This window comes from Triticum dicoccoides, chromosome 3A (genome assembly GCF_002162155.2).
Source record: "Triticum dicoccoides isolate Atlit2015 ecotype Zavitan chromosome 3A, WEW_v2.0, whole genome shotgun sequence".
Lineage (NCBI taxonomy): Eukaryota > Viridiplantae > Streptophyta > Magnoliopsida > Poales > Poaceae > Triticum > Triticum dicoccoides.
Genome location: NC_041384.1, coordinates 63,573,092 through 63,593,646, shown reverse-complemented (window position 1 = coordinate 63,593,646; position 20,555 = coordinate 63,573,092). Strand labels below are relative to the sequence as shown.

The 20,555-nt window shown below is 44.2% G+C and overlaps 1 protein-coding gene across 1 annotated transcript; it reads left to right on the top strand.

Annotated features, from left to right (window-relative positions):
* The first annotated feature begins 1,573 nt into the window (after positions 1 to 1,573).
* On the top strand, positions 1,574 to 3,205 carry LOC119271231 (receptor like protein 22-like). Its single transcript, XM_037553139.1, has one exon. It carries the CDS (start codon positions 1,574 to 1,576, stop codon positions 3,203 to 3,205), a length of 1,632 nt encoding a protein of 543 aa, XP_037409036.1.
* The last annotated feature ends 17,350 nt before the right edge of the window (positions 3,206 to 20,555 follow it).

Sequence of the window (20,555 nt, the reverse complement as noted above, 5' to 3'; positions counted from 1 at the left end):
AACCTTGTCACTCTTGATTTTTCTGATAATTATGGCTTATATATGCAAGAGCCAAACTTCCAGACCTTCATGGCAAATCTAAGCTATCTGAGAGAACTCCGCCTTGATGGAGTGGACATCTCCACCAGCGGATCAAATTGGTCCATTGTTCTGGCGGACTCTGTTCCTCAGCTGCAAATTCTTAGCTTGTTTCTGTGCGGTATGTCTGGCCCTATCCATCATTCTTTCTCGAGGCTTCGTTCCCTAACGATTATCGATCTCGGAAACAATTGGGGGCTCACTGGCAAAGTTCCTGACTTCTTTGCTGAATTTTCTTCCTTGAGAATTCTTGATATATCAGGATGTTCTTTTAGAGGGCAGATTCCAACAAAAATTATCCTGATGAAAAGTTTGAGGGTGCTAGATTTGTCAAGGAGCCCTAATATTTCGGTCTGCTTACCAGATTTCCCTCTTGGTAATGACCTGGAGACATTAAATCTAGCAGGGACCACCGTGTCTTGTGATATACAGCCATCTCTTACAAATCTCAAGTCTTAGAAGAATTTGGGTCTAAGCACTGCAGGAGTTTCCATGGAGCTCTCTTTGATAGTACATAATCTTTCAACATTGAATCAACTGCAACTTTATGGACGAGAAATGGAGAATACCATACTATCTTGGATAGGCAATCTTACACAATTGACATACTTGATGCTATATGGCTATGATTTTTCTCAATCAGTGCCCTCTTGGATCGGCAATCTGGCAAGTTTGGAAGGTTTGGTAATTCGGGATTGCAATTTCCCTGGGACAATACCATACCAGATTGGCAATCTTGTGAATTTGAAAAAATTGGACCTCTCAGGTTGCAACTTCTCAGGGTCAATTCCCTCAACAGTCGGGAACTTGGTCCGACTTGAATATTTGTATATTCAGTACTGCAACCTTTCTTGTTTCTCTTCCCACCTAAAAGCAAAGTTGTCTATTTAGTAAAAAAGACAAGATAGTCGACACACTTGTTGAATCTATATTTCTCTCTGATAAGAGGGCTTCATTCGAGAAACCAAAATGGGCATGGCTATAAAACAAGAGTCTAGCATAGTACCTAGAGGAGCACAACGGAACATACAAAAGTCTAATTTAAAAAAGAAATTACTCTAAGTTATTGCAGAGCAATATATATTGGTCTTTTTTGATTCATGGCGGATTTCTCTGATGTTTTCCGGAATTGCAATATTTATGGAAATACTCTTTCAGCTTAAAATGTGCGTTGGTGTATATTTTGACTAATACTAACCTTTTTCATGCAGGCAAAATTCCAAAATCTTTGTTCGCTCTTCCAGCGTTGCATACACTTATGTTAAGTTCAAATCAACTTTCTGGTGCTCTGGAAGAAATTCCTGCCCCGTGGTCTTCAAGCTTATCTTCTATTTGGTTAGACCACAATGATCTCACGGGTGCAATACCCAAATCATTCTTTCATCTTAATCATCTCAAAGATCTCTACCTTGGCTCAAATAGATTAGCAGGCACAATTACACTTAGCTCTTTTTGGAGGTTGAAGAGCCTTAGTTCACTAAGTTTGTCCTATAACATGCTATCAATTGTGGACGAAGAAGATGACACTATATTAACCTCTCTCCCTAACGTCAACTACCTAGAACTTGCATCTTGCAACCTCACCAAAATTCCTCGAGCACTGAGATATCTAGGTGGAGTTATAAGCCTCGACCTTTCTAATAATCAAATTAATGGGGTTATACCAAGTTGGGTATGGGAGAGTTGGAAGGACCAGCTTAAATTTTTGAACCTCTCCCATAACATGTTTACTAGTTTGGAGAAATCTCCTTCTCTTCTTCATATGCCATATTTATCCATCCTCGATCTTAGTTTTAATAGAATTCAAGGAAACATACCAATACCAGTAACATTATACTTCTCACCAATATTCGTCACATACAATGAAGTTTTGTTGGACTACTCAAACAACAACTTCTCTTCCATTCTAGACAAATTTGGAAAGTATGTTCAAAACGTCACCTATCTCAAATTGTCCAAGAATAAATTAACTGGTCATGTATCATCATCCATTTGTAGTGCTAGCAAACTAACTATCCTAGACTTATCTTACAACAATTTTAGTGGTTCGATCCCATCATGTCTAATAGGAAGTGGAAATTTGAAAATATTGAAACTAAGAGAAAATCAATTCGAAGGAATGCTACCTGAAGATATTAGAGAAGGATGTACGTTTAAAACAATAGATTTGAATGGAAACCAAATTGAAGGTAATTTACCAAGATCACTATTAAATTGTCAGGACCTAGAGCTTTTTGATGTTGGCAATAATCAGATTGTCGGTTCTTTTCCATCTTGGTTGGGTGCTCTTCCACAGCTTCGAGTTCTTGTATTAAGATCCAACCAACTCAATGGTACAATATGGGATATTAAAGCTGACCGTACAATCAATAAATACTTCTCAACTTTGCAAATACTTGATTTGGCCTCCAACAACTTCTCTGGAAACGTACCAAAAGGATGGTTTAATGAACTGAATGCAATGATGGAAAATGTCAATGATGAGGGACAGGTTGTAGGGCAGCAAACAAACCTGCCAAATGGATTCTATCAAGATACTGTCACTGTGACATTCAAAGATCTCAAGCTTATTTTCACCAAGATATTGACCACTTTCAAAGTGATTGATTTTTCACATAACTCGTTTGATGGTTCTATTCCGGAGTCAATTGGGAGGCTTGCTTCACTGCATGGACTCAACATGTCATACAATAACTTCACGGGGCAAATCCCATCTCAGTTCAGCAACTTGTCTCAGCTGGAGTCATTGGATCTATCTCGGAACCATATCACAGGGGAAATACCACATGAGTTAACCTCACTTACCTCCCTTGGATGTCTGGATCTTTCATACAACAACTTGTCTGGAAGAATCCCGCAAGGCAACCAGTTCTCAACATTTTCTGACAATTCATTTGAAGGCAATGCAGACCTCTGTGGAGTTCCACTCTCCAAAGAATGTGAAAGTCAAAACTCAGTTTCTCCAAGTGAAGTGGCTCCTCCAGAATATGAAAGCTTGTGGCAGGACAAACTCGGTGTTATCCTTTTGTTTGCTTTTGTTGGCTTGGGATTTGGAGTCGGCTTTGCATTGGCATTCTTGTTGCGGATGTATTGTGGTATGGAAGGATGGGTCAGCAAGCAATCATGAATCCATATGTAATACTATTTGCACACTGTGTACTGTACTAAATTTTCTTCCTGAAAGAAGATATGCAGTGTGTTGTTTCAAAAAAAATATGCAGTGTGCATATGGGTTGTACTTTTTTTTAGGATGCGTATGGGTTGTACTTGTTGGATGAGACAGCTTAAATAAGCCACTTTTCTGTGGCAAAAGTTACTTATCTGCTTCTTTTTGTTGCACTGGATTGGCAGCACTGATCAACCTTATGGTATATACAATTATTACACATAATATGAAGTGTGTTACATTTTTTCATGAAAATAAAATATGCCGAATGTTTATGTGCCCCACTTGTCATATAGGAGTATATAATGAATCCATTTTCTTTGTTAGATACTAGTAGTATTTATCTGGTTTGTTTCATACACGATGCTCAAAGACTGCTATCAAACAAATAAAAAAACAAAGACTGCTATCAAACAAATAAAACGGCTGATTGTTTTAGCGACTTGAACTCTGCCTCTGAGGTTTTCTCATCCTGAAGACTGAAATTGCTAAAATTGCAACGGGATACAGCCAGGTAAGAAGCATCCTCAAATTTAGTACAGTACCAGTGGCCTGCGGCAGGGAGCATCCGACGGCGGTCTCTTAACTCCCTGTCCAAGGCGAGCCCTGAGAATCCCCAAATTTGGAACGTGAGTATCCCTAATTTTGAACGCTAATTGCTACTCTATGTTGATTTCATCGGGGCAATAGGCACAGCAGGTGAATAGTTTTCAAATGTTCTTAGCTTGATTATTTGAGATACTCGTGACGAACAATTTATATACTGATGATTGCTTTTACCTTCGAAAAATTACCCAATTTTTTTGGAACAACAGTTTCCGCTGACCGCTGTGCACAAAACCAAACCAATGGCTTCAGTTGAGAGATTGGGCATCGCCACTGGACAGTGTATTTACCACAATCACAAAAGAAATTCCACCAAATAGGCAGTCAAACATGGGACGTCGACCAGCACTTGATATGCTGAATTGGTCTAGGGCAGCAACACGAGATCGTTTGCACTCACAGCCTCAGAATTGTAAATCCAATCTCCATCACCTTCCGTGGTGAAACAAAGTCTGACTAGTCCCTTCAAGGAAAATCTGTACAATGCAGTTCAACGCAAACTGGCGGCATAGAAATAATTATACGCATCCTACATTCCTAAATATAAACGTTGTACACCATTGAGGAAGCAGCAAGTCGGTAAGTGGCAAAATGACTCCAACTAAACAGCAACACCTCCACCTCCTCATACTCCTGCTACTGCTGGTATGCTCCTACTCCAGAGATACTGCAACCAAGCATAACACCACTGTCCCTTGACTCCCAGATCAGGCTTCTTCCCTCCTCAAGCTAAAACACTCATTTATCGACATCGATGCGAACTTGGCATCATGGCAAGTTGGACAACACTGCTGCCACCGGGAGGGTGTCACCTGTGACATGGCCTCCGGGAGAGTCGTTTCCCTAGATCTTGGTGAGTTTAACTTGAAGAGCCGCCATCTTGACCCTGCACTCTTCAACCTCACCTCTATGAGAAACCTAAGCCTTGCTCTAACGAGTTCAGTTACGTTCTCCCGTACGGGTTTGAGTGACTCTCAGATATCATCCACCTCAACTTCTCCGCTACCAACTTTATTGGCCAGATCCCCACTGGAGTTTCCTACCTCAAGGACCTTTTAACTCATGATTTTTCTCGTAATCCTGAGCACATTTGCAAGAGCCAAACTTCCAGGCCTTCATGGCAAATCTAAGCAATATAAGTGTTATGACCCGGCAGACTTATGCCCGTAGGAGGCCCACCGGGCAGGTTTAGTTAGGGGCTTGACCCACAAGTTATCTTATTTTTAGCATCGTGGTTATATATACTAGTTGTAAGACTATTTTGAGATTAAGCAATAAGAATAATTCTATTGCCCGGCTCCCAGAGGAGCCGGTCCCTAAACCCTAGCCGCACCCCTCTCTCTCTCTCTCTCGCCGCCGTCCTCCTCCCCGATCGCGACGGCGCCAGCGCGCCGGCCGCCGCGCCCTCGCCCTCGCCCCCGTCAACCCGCTGTCTTCCCCTACAACCTAAGGAGCAGGTCCGGTAGGACCCTGGGTTCTACCAATTTGGCATCCAGAGAGTCAGGGTCGATCATGTCTTCTCCAAAGCCAACGCCATCGTTGCCGACCACCTCCACCGCGCTGACGACCATCACCACCGATGGGCCCCCAACTCTGTCGGCCCCGGCTGCGTCATCACCCGTCGCGCATGTGGCCATCACCACCGACGGGCCCCCAATCCCGCCGGCCCCGGGCACCACCGCTGCGTCATCAACCGCCGTCTTCACGCCGGAAGAAGTAACCAGCACCCTACGGGATCTCGTGATGGCTGTCCAAGGCATCCGCCTGCACCTGGCGGGACCGCCCGCGCCTCTGCCAGCTGCGACGACCGCCGCCTATGGCCACCTACCATTGCAGTGGCCGTCCCAGGTCGTGCCTGCACTTAGCGGGCCACCGTTGCTGCCGTTCCAGGCGGGATACCCCAGCGGGCAGCCGCCACCGTTGTGGCACCTGCAGCCGCCCCCAGCCGCGCCCCTCCTCTGGTCGCAGTGGCCGCCGCCTGCCACCACGGCTCCCGGCTAGCAGCCGCTGCAACTCCAGGCGCCACCTCTGCCCAGCTCCGGACTGCCGATACACACTAGTAGAAAATGGAGCTTTAAAACCGGTTCGTAAGGGCCTTTAGTGCCGGTTCCATAACCGGCACTAAAGGGTGGGCACTAAAGGGCCCCTCCCTTTAGTACCGGTTCGGCACAAAGCAGCGCTAAAGTGCCACCACGTGGCGTGAGCTCGCGCCCTGGTATGGGGGACCTTTTGTTTTGATTATTTTTTTGAATTTTTTTTGAATTTTTTTTGAAAATTTTGGAAATTTGTTTTGATTATTTTTTTTTGATTTTTAATTTTTCTAAATTATTTGGTGATTTAGTCTCTAATCATCTTTCTTAACTGCTCAAGTGTGGATCACTCATTTCAAATCATCTAACTTCCCGACTGGTCACCCATCCCTCTCACTACTCCAGCCCGAGCACGCTTAACTTTCGGGTTCTATTCTCCTTCGTTTCCAAGTCTGCACTTGTTGTTTTCCTCACAATAGTAAGATGTCAATCCTATTAACCCTCAGGAGTTTAGCTTGAGCATGAAGTCATACATTTCACTGTTTGAGTTTGAAACTATTATTCTAAAAAACAGTAATTATTTAGTAACACTAATATTTCTTGAATAAGTTTGACCACAGTTTGACCATATTTTGACCACAGTTTTACCAGATTTGACCAAAATTCAAAAAATTGAAATAATTATTTAGTAACACTAATATTCTTGAATAATTATGTAGTAACATTAATACTTCTTGAATAAGTAGTTTGACCAGATTTAACCAAAAATTTTAAAAAAACTTAAATTTGACCATACCTTTTTTTTCTTTTGGAATTTGAGGATTCTAAAAAATTGCAAACAGGCCGTAGGCAGTCTCCATCGGATGCGGATTTTCGTGCTGAATTTTTTGATATATTATACGTTTTTTCTGACATCGTATGCAAAAGTTATAGCCGTTTTACATTTTCCCTACACTTTTTGCAAAACATGTCCAAATTTAAGTTTTCAAATTTTCCTAACGTGTAGATGTAGTAATATAACTACCTCTCGAAGGATTTTATTGTTTGAAGTTTTTCTTTTGATTTTTTCAAAACTGAAATGGCGATACACGGGCCGGGGGGTGGGTAGAGTTTGAAAATTGCCCTATAGTGCCGGTTTGTGTCTTCAACCGGGACTATAGGTTAAGACTCTTTAGTGTCGGTTGGTGACACAAACCGGTACTATAGATTAGACCTTTAGTACTGGTTTGTGTCACAAAGCGTCACTAAAGGGGCTCGTGGGGCCCTGGCCTGACGCCAGCCTGCCACCACCCCTTTAGTACCGGTTCGTGGCACGAACCGGTACTAAAGGTTCATTACGAACCGGCACTAATGCATAGCCATTCGAACCGGCACTATTGATCACATTAGTGCCGGTTTTTTTACAAACCGGCACTAATGTGCTTCACGTTTGACCCTTTTTCTACTAGTGACACCAGGTCCGGTTCCCGCCCTCCCCGTCGCCACTACTGGCTTGGGCGGCCGGGTCTTCGCCACCACCGGTTTACACCACGGCTCCGAAACAGTCGACGCTGTCCCTGCAGTTCGGCGGGCCATCCGGCTCTACGGGCCCCTTCCCGGGGTACTCCGACCAGACGCAGCAAGCCTCGGTGCTCCGCACCTTCGTGCCCGTCAGACGCGGCGCCCCAACCCAGACACCGTCGTGGTTCGCCAAATTTGACCCAGACACTACCAGTGCGACCAGTTCTTTCGCGGGCAGCGCACCCTCGCATCGGAGCGCACCTGGCTCGCCTCTTGCCACCTCCACGGCGCGGCGCAGACCTGGTACTATGCCCTCGAGCAGGACGAGGGTGGCATGCCCCCTTGGGAGCGCTTCCGCAAGCTCTGCATCCTTCGTTTTGGGCCTCCGATTCGCGGGAGCCGCCTGGCAGAGCTAGGCTGCCTGCCCATCACCTCCATGGTGTAGGACTTCACCGACCGTTTCTAGGCCCTGGCGTGCCACGCATCTGGCGTGACGGTGCAATTGTTGGGTTTCGTAGTAATTTCAAAAAAATTCCTACGCACACGCAAGATCATGGTGATGCATAGCAACGAGAGGGGGAGAGTGTGATCTACGTACCCTTGTAGATCGACAACGGAAGCGTTAACTTGGTTGATGTAGTCGTACGTCTCCACGGCCCGACCGATCAAGCACCGAAACTACGGCACCTCCGAGTTCTAGCACACGTTCAGCTCGATGACGATCCCCGGACTCCGATCCAGCAAAGTGTCGGGGAAGAGTTCCGTCAGCACGACGGCGTGGTGACGATCTTGATGTACTACCATCGTAGGGCTTCGCCTAAGCACCGCTACAATATTATCGAGGACTATGGTGGAAGGGGGCACCGCACACAGCTAAGAATATGATCACGTGGATCAACTTGTCTCTCTAGGGGTGCCTCTTGCCTCCGTATATAAAGGCTCAAAGGGGGGGCAGCCGGCCAAGAGGAGGCGCGCCAGGAGGAGTCCTACTCCCTCCGGGAGTAGGACTCCCCCCTTTCCTAGTTGGAATAGGATTCGTGAAGGGGGGAAAGAGAGAGAGAAGGAAGGGGGGCGCCGGCCCCCTCTCTCCTTGTCCTATTCGGACTAAGGGGGGAGGGGCATGCGGCCCATCCCTGGCCACCTCTCCTATCTCCCACTAAGGCCCACTAAGGCCCATATACCTCCCGGGCGGTTCCGGTAACCTCCCGGTAATCCGGTAAAATCCTGATTTCACCCGGAACGCTTCCGATATCCAAATATAGGCTTCCAATATATCAATATTTATGTCTCGACCATTTCGAGACTCCTCGTCTTGTCCGTGATCACATCCGGGACTCCGAACAAACTTCGGTACATCAAAATGCATAAACTCATAATATAACTGTCATCGTAACCTTAAGCGTGCGGACCCTATGGGTTCGAGAACAATGTAGACATGACCAAGACACGTCTCCAGTCAATAACCAATAGCGGAACCTGGATGCTCATATTGGCTCCTACATATTCTACTAAGATCTTTTATCGGTCAGACCGCATAACAACATACGTTGTTCCCTTTGTCATCGGTATGTTACTTGCTCGAGATTCGATCGTCGGTATCCAATACCTAGTTCAATCTCGTTACCGGCAAGTCTCTTTACTCGTTCCATAATACATCATCCCGCAACTAACTCATTAGTTGCAATGCTTGCAAGGCTTCAGTGATGTGCATTACCGAGAGGGCCCAGAGATACCTCTCCGACAATCGGAGTGACAAATCCTAATCTCGAAATACGCCAACCCAACATGTACCTTTGGAGACACCTGTAGAGCTCCTTTATAATCACCCAGTTACGTTGTGACGTTTGGTAGCACACAAAGTGTTCCTCCGGCAAACGGGAGTTGCATAATCTCATAGGCATAGGAACATGTATGAGTCATGAAGAAAGCAATAGCAACATACTAAACGATCGGGTGCTAAGCTAATGGAATGGGTCATGTCAATCAGATCATTCAACTAATGATGTGATCCCGTTAATCAAATGACAACTCTTTGTCCATGGTTAGGAAACATAACCATCTTTGATTAACGAGCTAGTCAAGTAGAGGCATACTAGTGACACTCTGTTTGTCTATGTATTCACACATGTATTAAGTTTCCGGTTAATACAATTCTAGCATGAATAATAAACTTTTATCATGATATAAGGAAATAAATAATAACTTTATTATTGCCTCTAGGGCATATTTCCTTCAGTCTCCCACTTGCACTAGAGTCAATAATCTAGATTATACTGTAATGATTCTAACACCCATGGAGCCTTGGTGCTGATCATGTTTTGCTCGTGGAAGAGGCTTAGTCAACGGGTCTGCTACATTCAGATCCGTATGTATCTTGCAAATCTCTATGTCTCCCACCTGGACTAGATCCCGGATGGAATTGAAGCGTCTCTTGATGTGCTCGGTTCTCTCGTGAAATCTGGATTCCTTCGCCAAGGCAATTGCACCAGTATTGTCACAAAAGATTTTCATTGGACCCGAAGCACTAGGTATGACACCTAGATCGGATATGAACTCCTTCGTCCAGACTCCTTTGTTTGCTGCTTCTGAAGCAGGTATGTACTCCGCTTCACATGTAGATCCCGCCACGACGCTTTGTTTAGAACTGCACCAACTGACAGCTCCACCGTTTAATGTAAACACGTATCCGGTTTGCGATTTAGAATCGTCCGGATCAGTGTCAAAGCTTGCATCAACGTAACCGTTTACGATGAGCTCTTTGTCACCTCCATATACGAGAAACATATCCTTAGTCTTTTTCAGGTACTTCAGGATGTTCTTGACCGCTGTCCAGTGATCCACTCCTGGATTACTTTGGTACCTCCCTGCTAGACTTATAGCAAGGCACACATCAGGTCTAGTACACAGCATTGCATACATGATAGTGAAGGAAATATGCCCTAGAGGCAATAATAAAGTTATTATGTTATTTCCTTATATCATGATAAATGTTTATTATTCATGCTAGAATTGTATTAACCGGAAACATAATACTTGTGTGAATACATAGACAAACCAAACGTCACTAGTATGCCTCTACTTGACTAGCTCGTTAATCAAAGATGGTTATGTTTCCTAACCATGGACAAAGAGTTGTTATTCGATTAACGGGATCACATCATTAGGTGAATGATGTGGTTGACATGACCCATTCCATTAGCTTAGCACCCGATCGTTTAGTATGTTGCTATTGCTTTCTTCATGACTTATACATGTTCCTATGACTATGAGATTATGCAACTCCCGTTTACCGGAGGAACACTTTGTGTGCTACCAAACGTCACAACATAATTGGGTGACTATAAAGGAGCTCTGCAGGTGTCTCCAAAGGTGAATGTTGGGTTGGCATATTTCGAGATTAGGATTTGTCACTCCGATTGTCGGAGAGGTATCTCTGGGCCCTCACGGTAATGCACATCACATAAGCCTTGCAAGCATTACAACTAATGAGTTAGTTGCTGGATAATGTATTACGAAACGAGTAAAGAGACTTGCCGGTAATGAGATTGAACTAGGTATTGAGATACCGATGATCAAATATCGGGCAAGTAAGATACCGATGACAAAGGGAACAACGTATGTTGTTATGCGGTCTGACCGATAAAAGATCTTCGTACAATATGTAGGAGCCAATATGAGCATCCAGGTTCCGCTATTGGTTATTGACCGGAGACGTGTCTCGGTCATGTCTACATTGTTCTCGAACCCGTAGGGGTCCACACGCTTAAGGTTTCGATGACAGTTATATTATGAGTTTATGAGTTTTGATGTACCGAAGTTAGTTCGGAGTCCCGGATGTGATCACGGACATGACGAGGAGTCTCAAAATGGTCGAGACATAAAGATTGATATATTGGACGACTATATTCGGGCACCGGAAGTGTTCCGGGTGATTTCGGAGAAAACCGGAGAGCCGGGGGGTTACCGGAACCCCCCCGGGAGAAGTAATGGGCCATATGGGCCTTAGTGGAGAGAGAGGAGGGCAGCCAGGGTGGGCCGCGCGCCTCCTCCCCCCTGGTCCGTATTGGACTAGGAGAGGGGGGCGGCGCCCCCCTTTCCTTCTCCCTCCCCACTTCTTTCCCCCTTTCCTTGGCGCGCCATAGGGGCCGGCCGGCCTCCTCCCCTTTATCCTTTATATACGGGGGCAAGGGGGCACCCCAAAGAGACACAAGTTGATCCACATGATCATATTCTTAGCCGTGTGCGGTGCCCCCTTCCACCATAGTCCTCGATAATATTATAGCGGTGCTTAGGCGAAGCCCTGCGACTGTAGTACATCAAGATCGTCACCACACCGTCGTGCTGACGGAACTCTTCCCCGACACTTTGCTGGATCGAAGTCCGGGGATCGTCATCGAGCTGAACGTGAGCTAGAACTCGGAGGTGTCGTAGTTTCGGTGCTTGATCGGTCGGGTCGTGAAGACGTACGACTACATCAACCACGTTGTGCTAACGCTTCCGTTGTCGATCTACAAGGGTACGTAGATCACACTCTCCCCTCTCGTTGCTATGCATCACCATGATCTTGCGTGTGCGTAGGAAATTTTTTGAAATTACTACGAAACCCTACAGTGGCATCCGAGCCTAGGTTTTATGTGTTGATGTTATATGCACGAGTAGAACACAAGTGAGTTGTGGGCGATATAAGTCATACTGCTTACCAGCATGTCATACTTTGGTTCGGCGGTATTGTTGGACGAAGCGGCCCGGACCAACATTACGCGTATGCTTACGCGAGACCGGTTCTCCCGACGTGCTTTGCACAAAGGTGGTTAGCGGGTGACAGTTTCTCCAACTTTAGTTGAACCAAGTGTGGCTACGCCTGGTCCTTGCGAAGATTAAAACAGCACCAACTTGACAAACTATCGTTGTGGTTTTGATGCGTAGGTAAGATTGGTTCTTGCTTAAGCCCGTAGCAGCCACGTAAAACTTACAACAACAAAGTAGATGATGTCTAACTTGTTTTTGCAGGGCATGTTGTGATGTGATATGGTCAAGACATGATGCTAAATTTTATTGTATGAGATGATCATGTTTTGTAACCGAGTTATCGGCAACTGGCTGGAGCCATATGGTTGTCGCTTTATTGTATGCAATGCAATCGCGTTGTAATGCTTTACTTTATCACTAAGCGGTAGCGATAGTCGTGGAAGCATAAGATTGGCGAGACGACAACGATGCTACGATGGTGATCACGACGGTGCTTCGAAGATGGAGATCACAAGCACAAGATGATGATGGCCATATCATATCACTTATATTGATTGCATGTGATGTTTATCTTTTATGCATCTTATCTTGCTTTGATTGACGGTAGCATTATAAGATGATCTCTCACTAATTATCAAGAAGTGTTCTCCCTGAGTATGCACCATTGCGAAAGTTCTTCGTGCTGAGACACCACGTGATGATCGGGTGTGATAGGCTCTACGTTCAAATACAACGGGTGCAAAACAGTTGCACACGCGGAATACTCAGGTTATACTTGACAAGCCAAGCATATACAGATATGGCCTCGGAACACGGAGACCGAAAGGTCGAGCGTGAATCATATAGCAGATATGATCAACATAGCGATGTTCACCAATGAAACTACTCCATCTCACGTGATGATCGGACATGGTTTAGTTGATTTGGATCACGTAATCACTTAGAGGATTAGAGGGATGTCTATCTAAGTGGGAGTTCTTAAGTAATATGATTAATTGAACCTAAATTTATCATGAACTTATTACCTGATAGTATCTTGCTTGTCTATGTTTGATTGTAGATAGATGGCCCGTGTTGTTGTTCCGTTGAATTTTAATGTGTTCCTTGAGAAAGCAAAGTTGAAAGATGATGGTAGCAATTACACGGACTGGGTCCATAACTTGAGGATTATCCTCATTGCTGCACAGAAGAATTACGTCCTAGAAGCACCGCTGGGTGCCAGACCTGCTGCTGGAGCAACACCAGATGTTATGAACGTCTGGCAGAGCAAAGCTGATGACTACTCGATAGTTCAGTGTGCCATGCTTTACGGCTTAGAATCTGGACTTCAACTACGTTTTGAACGTCATGGAGCATATGAGATGTTCCAGGAGTTGAAGTTAATATTTCAAGCAAATGCCCGGATTGAGAGATATGAAGTCTTCAATAAGTTCTATAGCTGCAAGATGGAGGAGAATAGTTCTATCAGTGAGCATATACTCAAAATGTCTAGGTATAATAATCACTTGATTCAATTGGGAGTTAATCTTCCAGATGATTGCGTCGTTGACAGAATTCTCCAATCACTGCCACCAAGCTACAAGAGCTTCGTGATGAACTATAATATGCAAGGGATGAATAAGACTATTCCCGAGCTCTTCGCAATGCTGAAAGCTGCGGAGGTAGAAATCAAGAAGGAGCATCAAGTGTTGATGGTCAACAAGACCACTAGTTTCAAGAAAAAGGGCAAAGGGAAGAAAAAGGGGAACTTCAAAAAGAACAGCAAGCAAGTTGCTGCTCAAGAAAAGAAACCCAAACCTGGACCTAAGCCTGAAACTGAGTGCTTCTACTGCAAGCAGACTGGTCACTGGAAGCGGAACTGCCTCAAGTATTTGGCGGATAAGAAGGATGGCAAGGTGAACAAAGGTATATGTGATATACATGTTATTGATGTGTACCTTACTAATGCTCGCAGTAGCACCTGGGTATTTGATACTGGTTCTGTTGCTAATATCTGCAACTCGAAACAGGGACTACGGATTAAGCAAAGATTGGCTAAGGACGAGGTGATGATGCGCGTGGGAAACGGTTTCAAAGTCGATGTGATCGCAGTCGGCACGCTACCTCTACATCTACCTTCGGGATTAATATTAGACCTAAATAATTGTTATTTGGTACCAGCGTTAAGCATGAACATTATATATGGATCTTGTTTGATGCGAGACGGTTATTCATTTAAATCAGAGAATAATGGTTGTTCTGTTTACATGAGTAATATCTTTTATGGTCATGCACCCTTAAAGAGTGGTCTATTCTTGTTAAATCTCGATAGTAGTGACACACATATTCATAGTGTTGAAACCAAAAGATGCAGAGTTGATAATGATAGTGCAACATATTTGTGGCACTGCCGTTTAGGTCATATCGGTATAAAGCGCATGAAGAAACTCCATACTGATGGGCTTTTGGAACCACTTGATTATGAATCACTTGGTACTTGCGAACCGTGCCTTATGGGTAAGATGACAAAAACACCGTTCTCCGGTTCTATGGAGAGAGCAACAGATTTGTTAGAAATCATACATACAGATGTATGTGGTCCGATGAATGTTGAGGCTCGTGGCGGATATCGTTATTTTCTCACCTTCACAGATGACTTAAGCAGATATGGGTATATCTACTTAATGAAACATAAGTCTGAAACGTTTGAAAAGTTCAAAGAATTTCAGAGTGAAGTTGAAAATCATTGTAACAAGAAAATAAAATTCCTACGATCTGATCATGGAGGAGAATATTTGAGTTACGAGTTTGGTATACATTTGAAACAATATGTAATAGTTTCGCAACTCACGCCACCCGGAACACCACAGCGTAATGGTGTGTCCGAACGTCGTAATCGTACTTTACTAGATATGGTACGATCTATGATGTCTCTTACTGATTTACCGCTATCATTTTGGGGATACGCTCTAGAGACGGCCGCATTCACGTTAAATAGGGCACCATCAAAATCCGTTGAGACGACGCCTTATGAACTGTGGTTTGGCAAGAAACCAAAGTTGTCGTTTCTGAAAGTTTGGGGCTGCGATGCTTATGTGAAAAAGCTTCAACCTGATAAGCTTGAACCCAAATCGGAGAAATGTGTCTTCATAGGATATCCAAAGGAAACTATTGGATACACCTTCGATCACAGATCCGAATGCAAGACTTTTGTTGCTAAATTCGGAAACTTTCTGGAGAAGGAGTTTCTCTCGAAAGAAGTGAGTGGGAGGAAAGTAGAACTTGATGAGGTAACTGTACCTACTCCCTTATTGGAAAGTAGTACATCACAGAAACCTGTTTCTGTGACACCTACACCAATTAGTGAGGAAGCTAATGATGACGATCATGAAACTTCAGAACAAGATACTACTGAACCTCGTAGATCAACCAGAGTGAGATCCGCGCCAGAGTGGTACGGTAATCCTGTTCTGGAAGTCATGCTACTAGATCATGATGAACCTACGAACTATGAAGAAGCGATAGTGAGCCCAGATTCCGCAAAATGGCTTGAAGCCATGAAATCTGAGATGGGATCCATGTATGAGAACAAAGTATGGACTTTGGTTGACTTGCCCAATGATCGGCAAGCAATTGAGAATAAATGGATCTTCAAGAAGAAGACTGACGCTGACGGTATTATTACTGTCTACAAAGCTCGACTTGTCCCAAAAGGTTTTCGGCAAGTTCAAGGGATTGACTACGATGAGACCTTCTCACCCGTAGCGATGCTTAAGTCTGTCTGAATCATGTTAGCAATTGCCGCATTTTATGATTATGAAATTTGGCAGATGGATGTCAAAACTGCATTCCTGAATGGATTTCTGGAAGAAGAGTTGTATATGATGCAACCAGAAGGTTTTGTCGATCCAAAGGGAGCTAACAAAGTGTGCAAGCTCCAGCGATCCATATATGGACTGGTGCAAGCTTCTCGGAGTTGGAATAAACGCTTTGATAGTGTAATCAAAGCATTTGGTTTTATACAGACTTTTTGAGAAGCCTGTATTTACAAGAAAGTGAGTGGGAGCTCTGTAGCATTTCTGATATTATATGTGGATGACATATTATTGACTGGAAATGATATAGAATTTCTGGATAGCATAAAGGGATACTTGAATAAGAGTTTTCCAATGAAAGATCTCGGTGAAGCTACTTACATATTAGGCATAAAGATCTATAGAGATGGATCAAGACGCTTAATTGGACTTTCACAAAGCACATACCTTGACAAAGTTTTGAAGAAGTTCAAAATGGATCAAGCAAAGAAAGGGTTCTTGCCTGTGTTACAAGGTGTGAAGTTGAGTAAGACTCAATGCCCGATCACTGCACAAGATAGAGAAAAAATGAAAGATGTTCCCTATGCTTCAGCCATAGGCTCTATCATGTATGCAATGCTGTGTACCAGACCTGATGTGTGCCTTGCTATAAGTCTAGCAGGGACGTACCAAAGTAATCCAGGAGTGGATCACTGGACAGCGGTCAAGAACATCCTGAAATACCTGAAAAGGACTAAGGATATGTTCCTCATTTATGGAGGTGACAAAGAGCTCATCTTAAAGGGTTACGTTCATGCGAGCTTTAACACTGATCCGGACGATTCTAAATCGCAAACCGGATACGTGTTTACATTAAACAGTGGAGCTGTCAGTTGGTGCAGTTCTTAACAAAGCGTCATAGCGGGATCTACGTGTGAAGCGGAATACATAGCTGCTTCGGAAGCAGCAAACGAAGGAGTCTGGATGAAGGAGTTCATATCCGATCTAGGTGTCATACCTAGTGCATCGGGTCTAATGAAAATCTTTTGTGACAATACTGGTGCAATTGCCTTGGCGAAGGAATCCAGATTTCACAAGAGAACCAAGCACATCAAGAGACGCTTCAATTCCATTCGGGATCTAGTCCAGGTGGGAGACATAGAGATTTGCAAGATACATACGGATCTGAATGTAGCAGACCCGTTGACTAAGCCTCTTCCACGAGCAAAACATGATCAGCACCAAGGCTCCATGGGTGTGAGAATCATTACTGTGTAATCTAGATTATTGACTCTAGTGCAAGTGGGAGACTGAAGGAAATATGCCCTAGAGGCAGTAATAAAGTTATTATGTTATTTCCTTATATCATGATAAATGTTTATTATTCATGCTAGAATTGTATTATCCGGAAACATAATACTTGTGTGAATACATAGACAAACCAAACGTCACTAGTACGCCTCTACTTGACTAGCTCGTTAATCAAAGATGGTTATGTTTCCTAAACATGGACAAAGAGTTGTTATTCGATTAATGGGATCACATCATTAGGTGAATGATCTGATTGACATGACCCATTCCATTAGCTTAGCACCCGATCGTTTAGTATGTTGCTATTGCTTTCTTCATGACTTATACATGTTCCTATGACTATGAGATTATGCAACTCCCGTTTACCGGAGGAACACTTTGTGTGCTACCAAACATCACAACGTAACTGGGTGATTATAAAGGAGCTCTGCAGGTGTCTCCAAAGGTGAATGTTGGGTTGGCGTATTTTGAGATTAGGATTTGTCACTCCGATTGTCGGAGAGGTATCTCTGGGCCCTCTCGGTAATGCACATCACATAAGCCTTGCAAGCATTACAACTAATGAGTTAGTTGCAGGATGATGTATTACGAAACGAGTAAAGAGACTTGTCGGTAACGAGATTGAACTAGGTATTGAGATATCGACGATCGAATCTCGGGCAAGTAACATACCGATGACAAAGGGAACAACGTATGTTGTTATGCGGTCTGACCGATAAAAGATCTTTGTAGAATATGTAGGAGCCAATATGAGCATCCAGGTTCCGCTATTGGTTATTGACCGGAGACGTGTCTCAGTCATGTCTACATTGTTCTCGAACCCGTAGGGTCCGCACGCTTAAGGTTTCGATGATAGTTATATTATGAGTTTATGAGTTTTGATGTACCGAAGTTAGTTCGGAGTCCCGGATGTGATCACGGACATGACAAGGAGTCTCGAAATGGTCGAGACATAAAGATTATTGGACGACTATATTCGGGCACCGGAAGTGTTCTGGATGATTTCGGAGAAAACCGGAGAGCCGGAGGGTTACCGGAACCCCCCCGGGAGAAGTAATGGGCCATATTGGCCTTAGTGGAGAGAGAGAGGGGCAGCCAGGGTGGGCCGCGCGCCTCCTCCCCCTGGTCCGAATTGGACTAGGAGAGGGGGGGGGCGACTCCTCCTTGGCGCGCCATAGGGGCCGGCCGGCCTCCTCCCCTTGATCCTTTATATACGGGGGCAAGGGGGCACCCCAAAGAGCCACAAGTTGATCCACGTGATCATATTCTTAGCCGTGTGCGGTGCCCCCTTCCACCATAGTCCTCGGTAATATTATAGCGGTGCTTAGGCGAAGCCCTGCGACTGTAGTACATCAAGATCGTCACCACGCCGTCGTGCTGACGGAACTCTTCCCCGACACATTGCTGGGTCGGAGTCCGGGGATCGTCATCGAGCTGAACATGTGCTAGAACTCGGAGGTGTCGTAGTTTCGCTGCTTGATCGGTCGGGTCGTGAAGACGTACGACTACATCAACCACGTTGTGCTAACGCTTCCGTTGTCGATCTACAAGGGTACGTAGATCACACTCTCCCCTCTCGTTGCTATGCATCACCATGATCTTGTGTGTGCATAGGAAAATTTTTGAAATTACTACGAAACCCTACAGATAGAGCCTATGGCTGAAGCATAGGGAACATCTTTCATTTTCTCTCTATCTTCTGCAGTGGTCCGGCATTGAGTCTGACTCAACTTTACACCTTGTAACACAGGCAAGAACCCTTTCTTTGCTTGATCTATTTTGAACTTCTTCAAAACTTTGTCAAGGTATGTGCTTTGTGAAAGTCCAATTAAGCGTCTTGATCTATCTCTATAGATCTTAATGCCTAATATGTAAGCAGCTTCACCGAGGTCTTTCATTGAAAAACTCTTATTCAAGTATCCCTTTATGCTATCCAGAAATTCTATATCATTTCCAATCAGTAATATGTCATCCACATATAATATCAGAAATGCTACAGAGCTCCCACTCACTTTCTTGTAAATACAGGCTTCTCCGAAAGTCTGTATAAAACCAAATGCTTTGATCACACTATCAAAGCGTTTATTCCAACTCCGAGAGGCTTGCACCAGTCCATAAACGGATCGCTGGATCTTGCACACTTTGTTAGCTCCCTTTGGATCGACAGAACCTTCTGGTTGCATCATATACAACTCTTCTTCCAGAAATCCATTCAGGAATGCAGTTTTGACATCAATCTGCCAAATTTCATAATCATAAAATGCGGCAATTGCTAACATGATTCGGAGAGACTTAAGCATCGCTACGGGTGAGAAGGTCTCATCGTAGTCAATCCCTTGAACTTGCCGAAACCCTTTTGCGACAAGTCGAGCTTTGTAGACAGTAATATTACTGTCGGCGTCAGTCTTCTTCTTGAAGATTCATTTATTCTCAATTGCTTGCCGATCATTGGGCAAGTCAACCAAAGTCCACACTTTGTTCTCATACATGGATCCCATCTCAGATTTCATGGCTTCAAGCCATTTTGCGGAATCTGGGCTCACCATCGCTTCTTCATAGTTCGTAGGTTCATCATGATCTAGTAGCATGACTTCCAGAACAGGATTACCATACCACTCTGGCGCGGATCTCACTCTGGTTGATCTACGAGTTTCAGTAGTATCTTGTTCTGAAGTTTCATGATCATTATCATTAGCTTCCTCACTAATTGGTGTAGGTGTCACAGAAACAGTTTTCTGTGATGCACTACTTTCCAATAAGGGAGCAGGTACAGTTACCTCGTCAAGTTCTACTTTCCTCCCACTCACTTCTTTCGAAAGAAACTCCTTCTCCAGAAAGTTTCCGAACTTAGCAACAAAAGTCTTGCCTTTGGATCTGTGATAGAAGGTGTATCCAATAGTCTCCTTTGGATATCCTATGAAGACACATTTCTCCGATTTGGGTTCGAGCTTATCAGGTTGAAGCTTTTTCACATAAGCATCGCAGCCCCAAACTTTCAGAAACGACAACTTTGGTTTCTTGCCAAACCATAGTTCATAAGCTGTCGTCTCAACGGATTTTCATGGTGCCCTATTTAACGTGAATGCGGCCGTCTCCAAAGCATAACCCCAAAACGATAGCGGTAAATCAGTAAGAGACATCATAGATCGCACCATATCTAGTAAAGTACGATTACGACGTTCGGACACACCATTACGCTGTGGTGTTTCGGGTGGCGTGAGTTGCGAAACTATTCCGTATTGTTTCAAATGTACACCAAACTCGTAACTCAAATATTCGCCTCCACGATCAGATCGTAGAAACTTTATTTTCTTGTTACGATGATTTTCAACTTCACTCTGA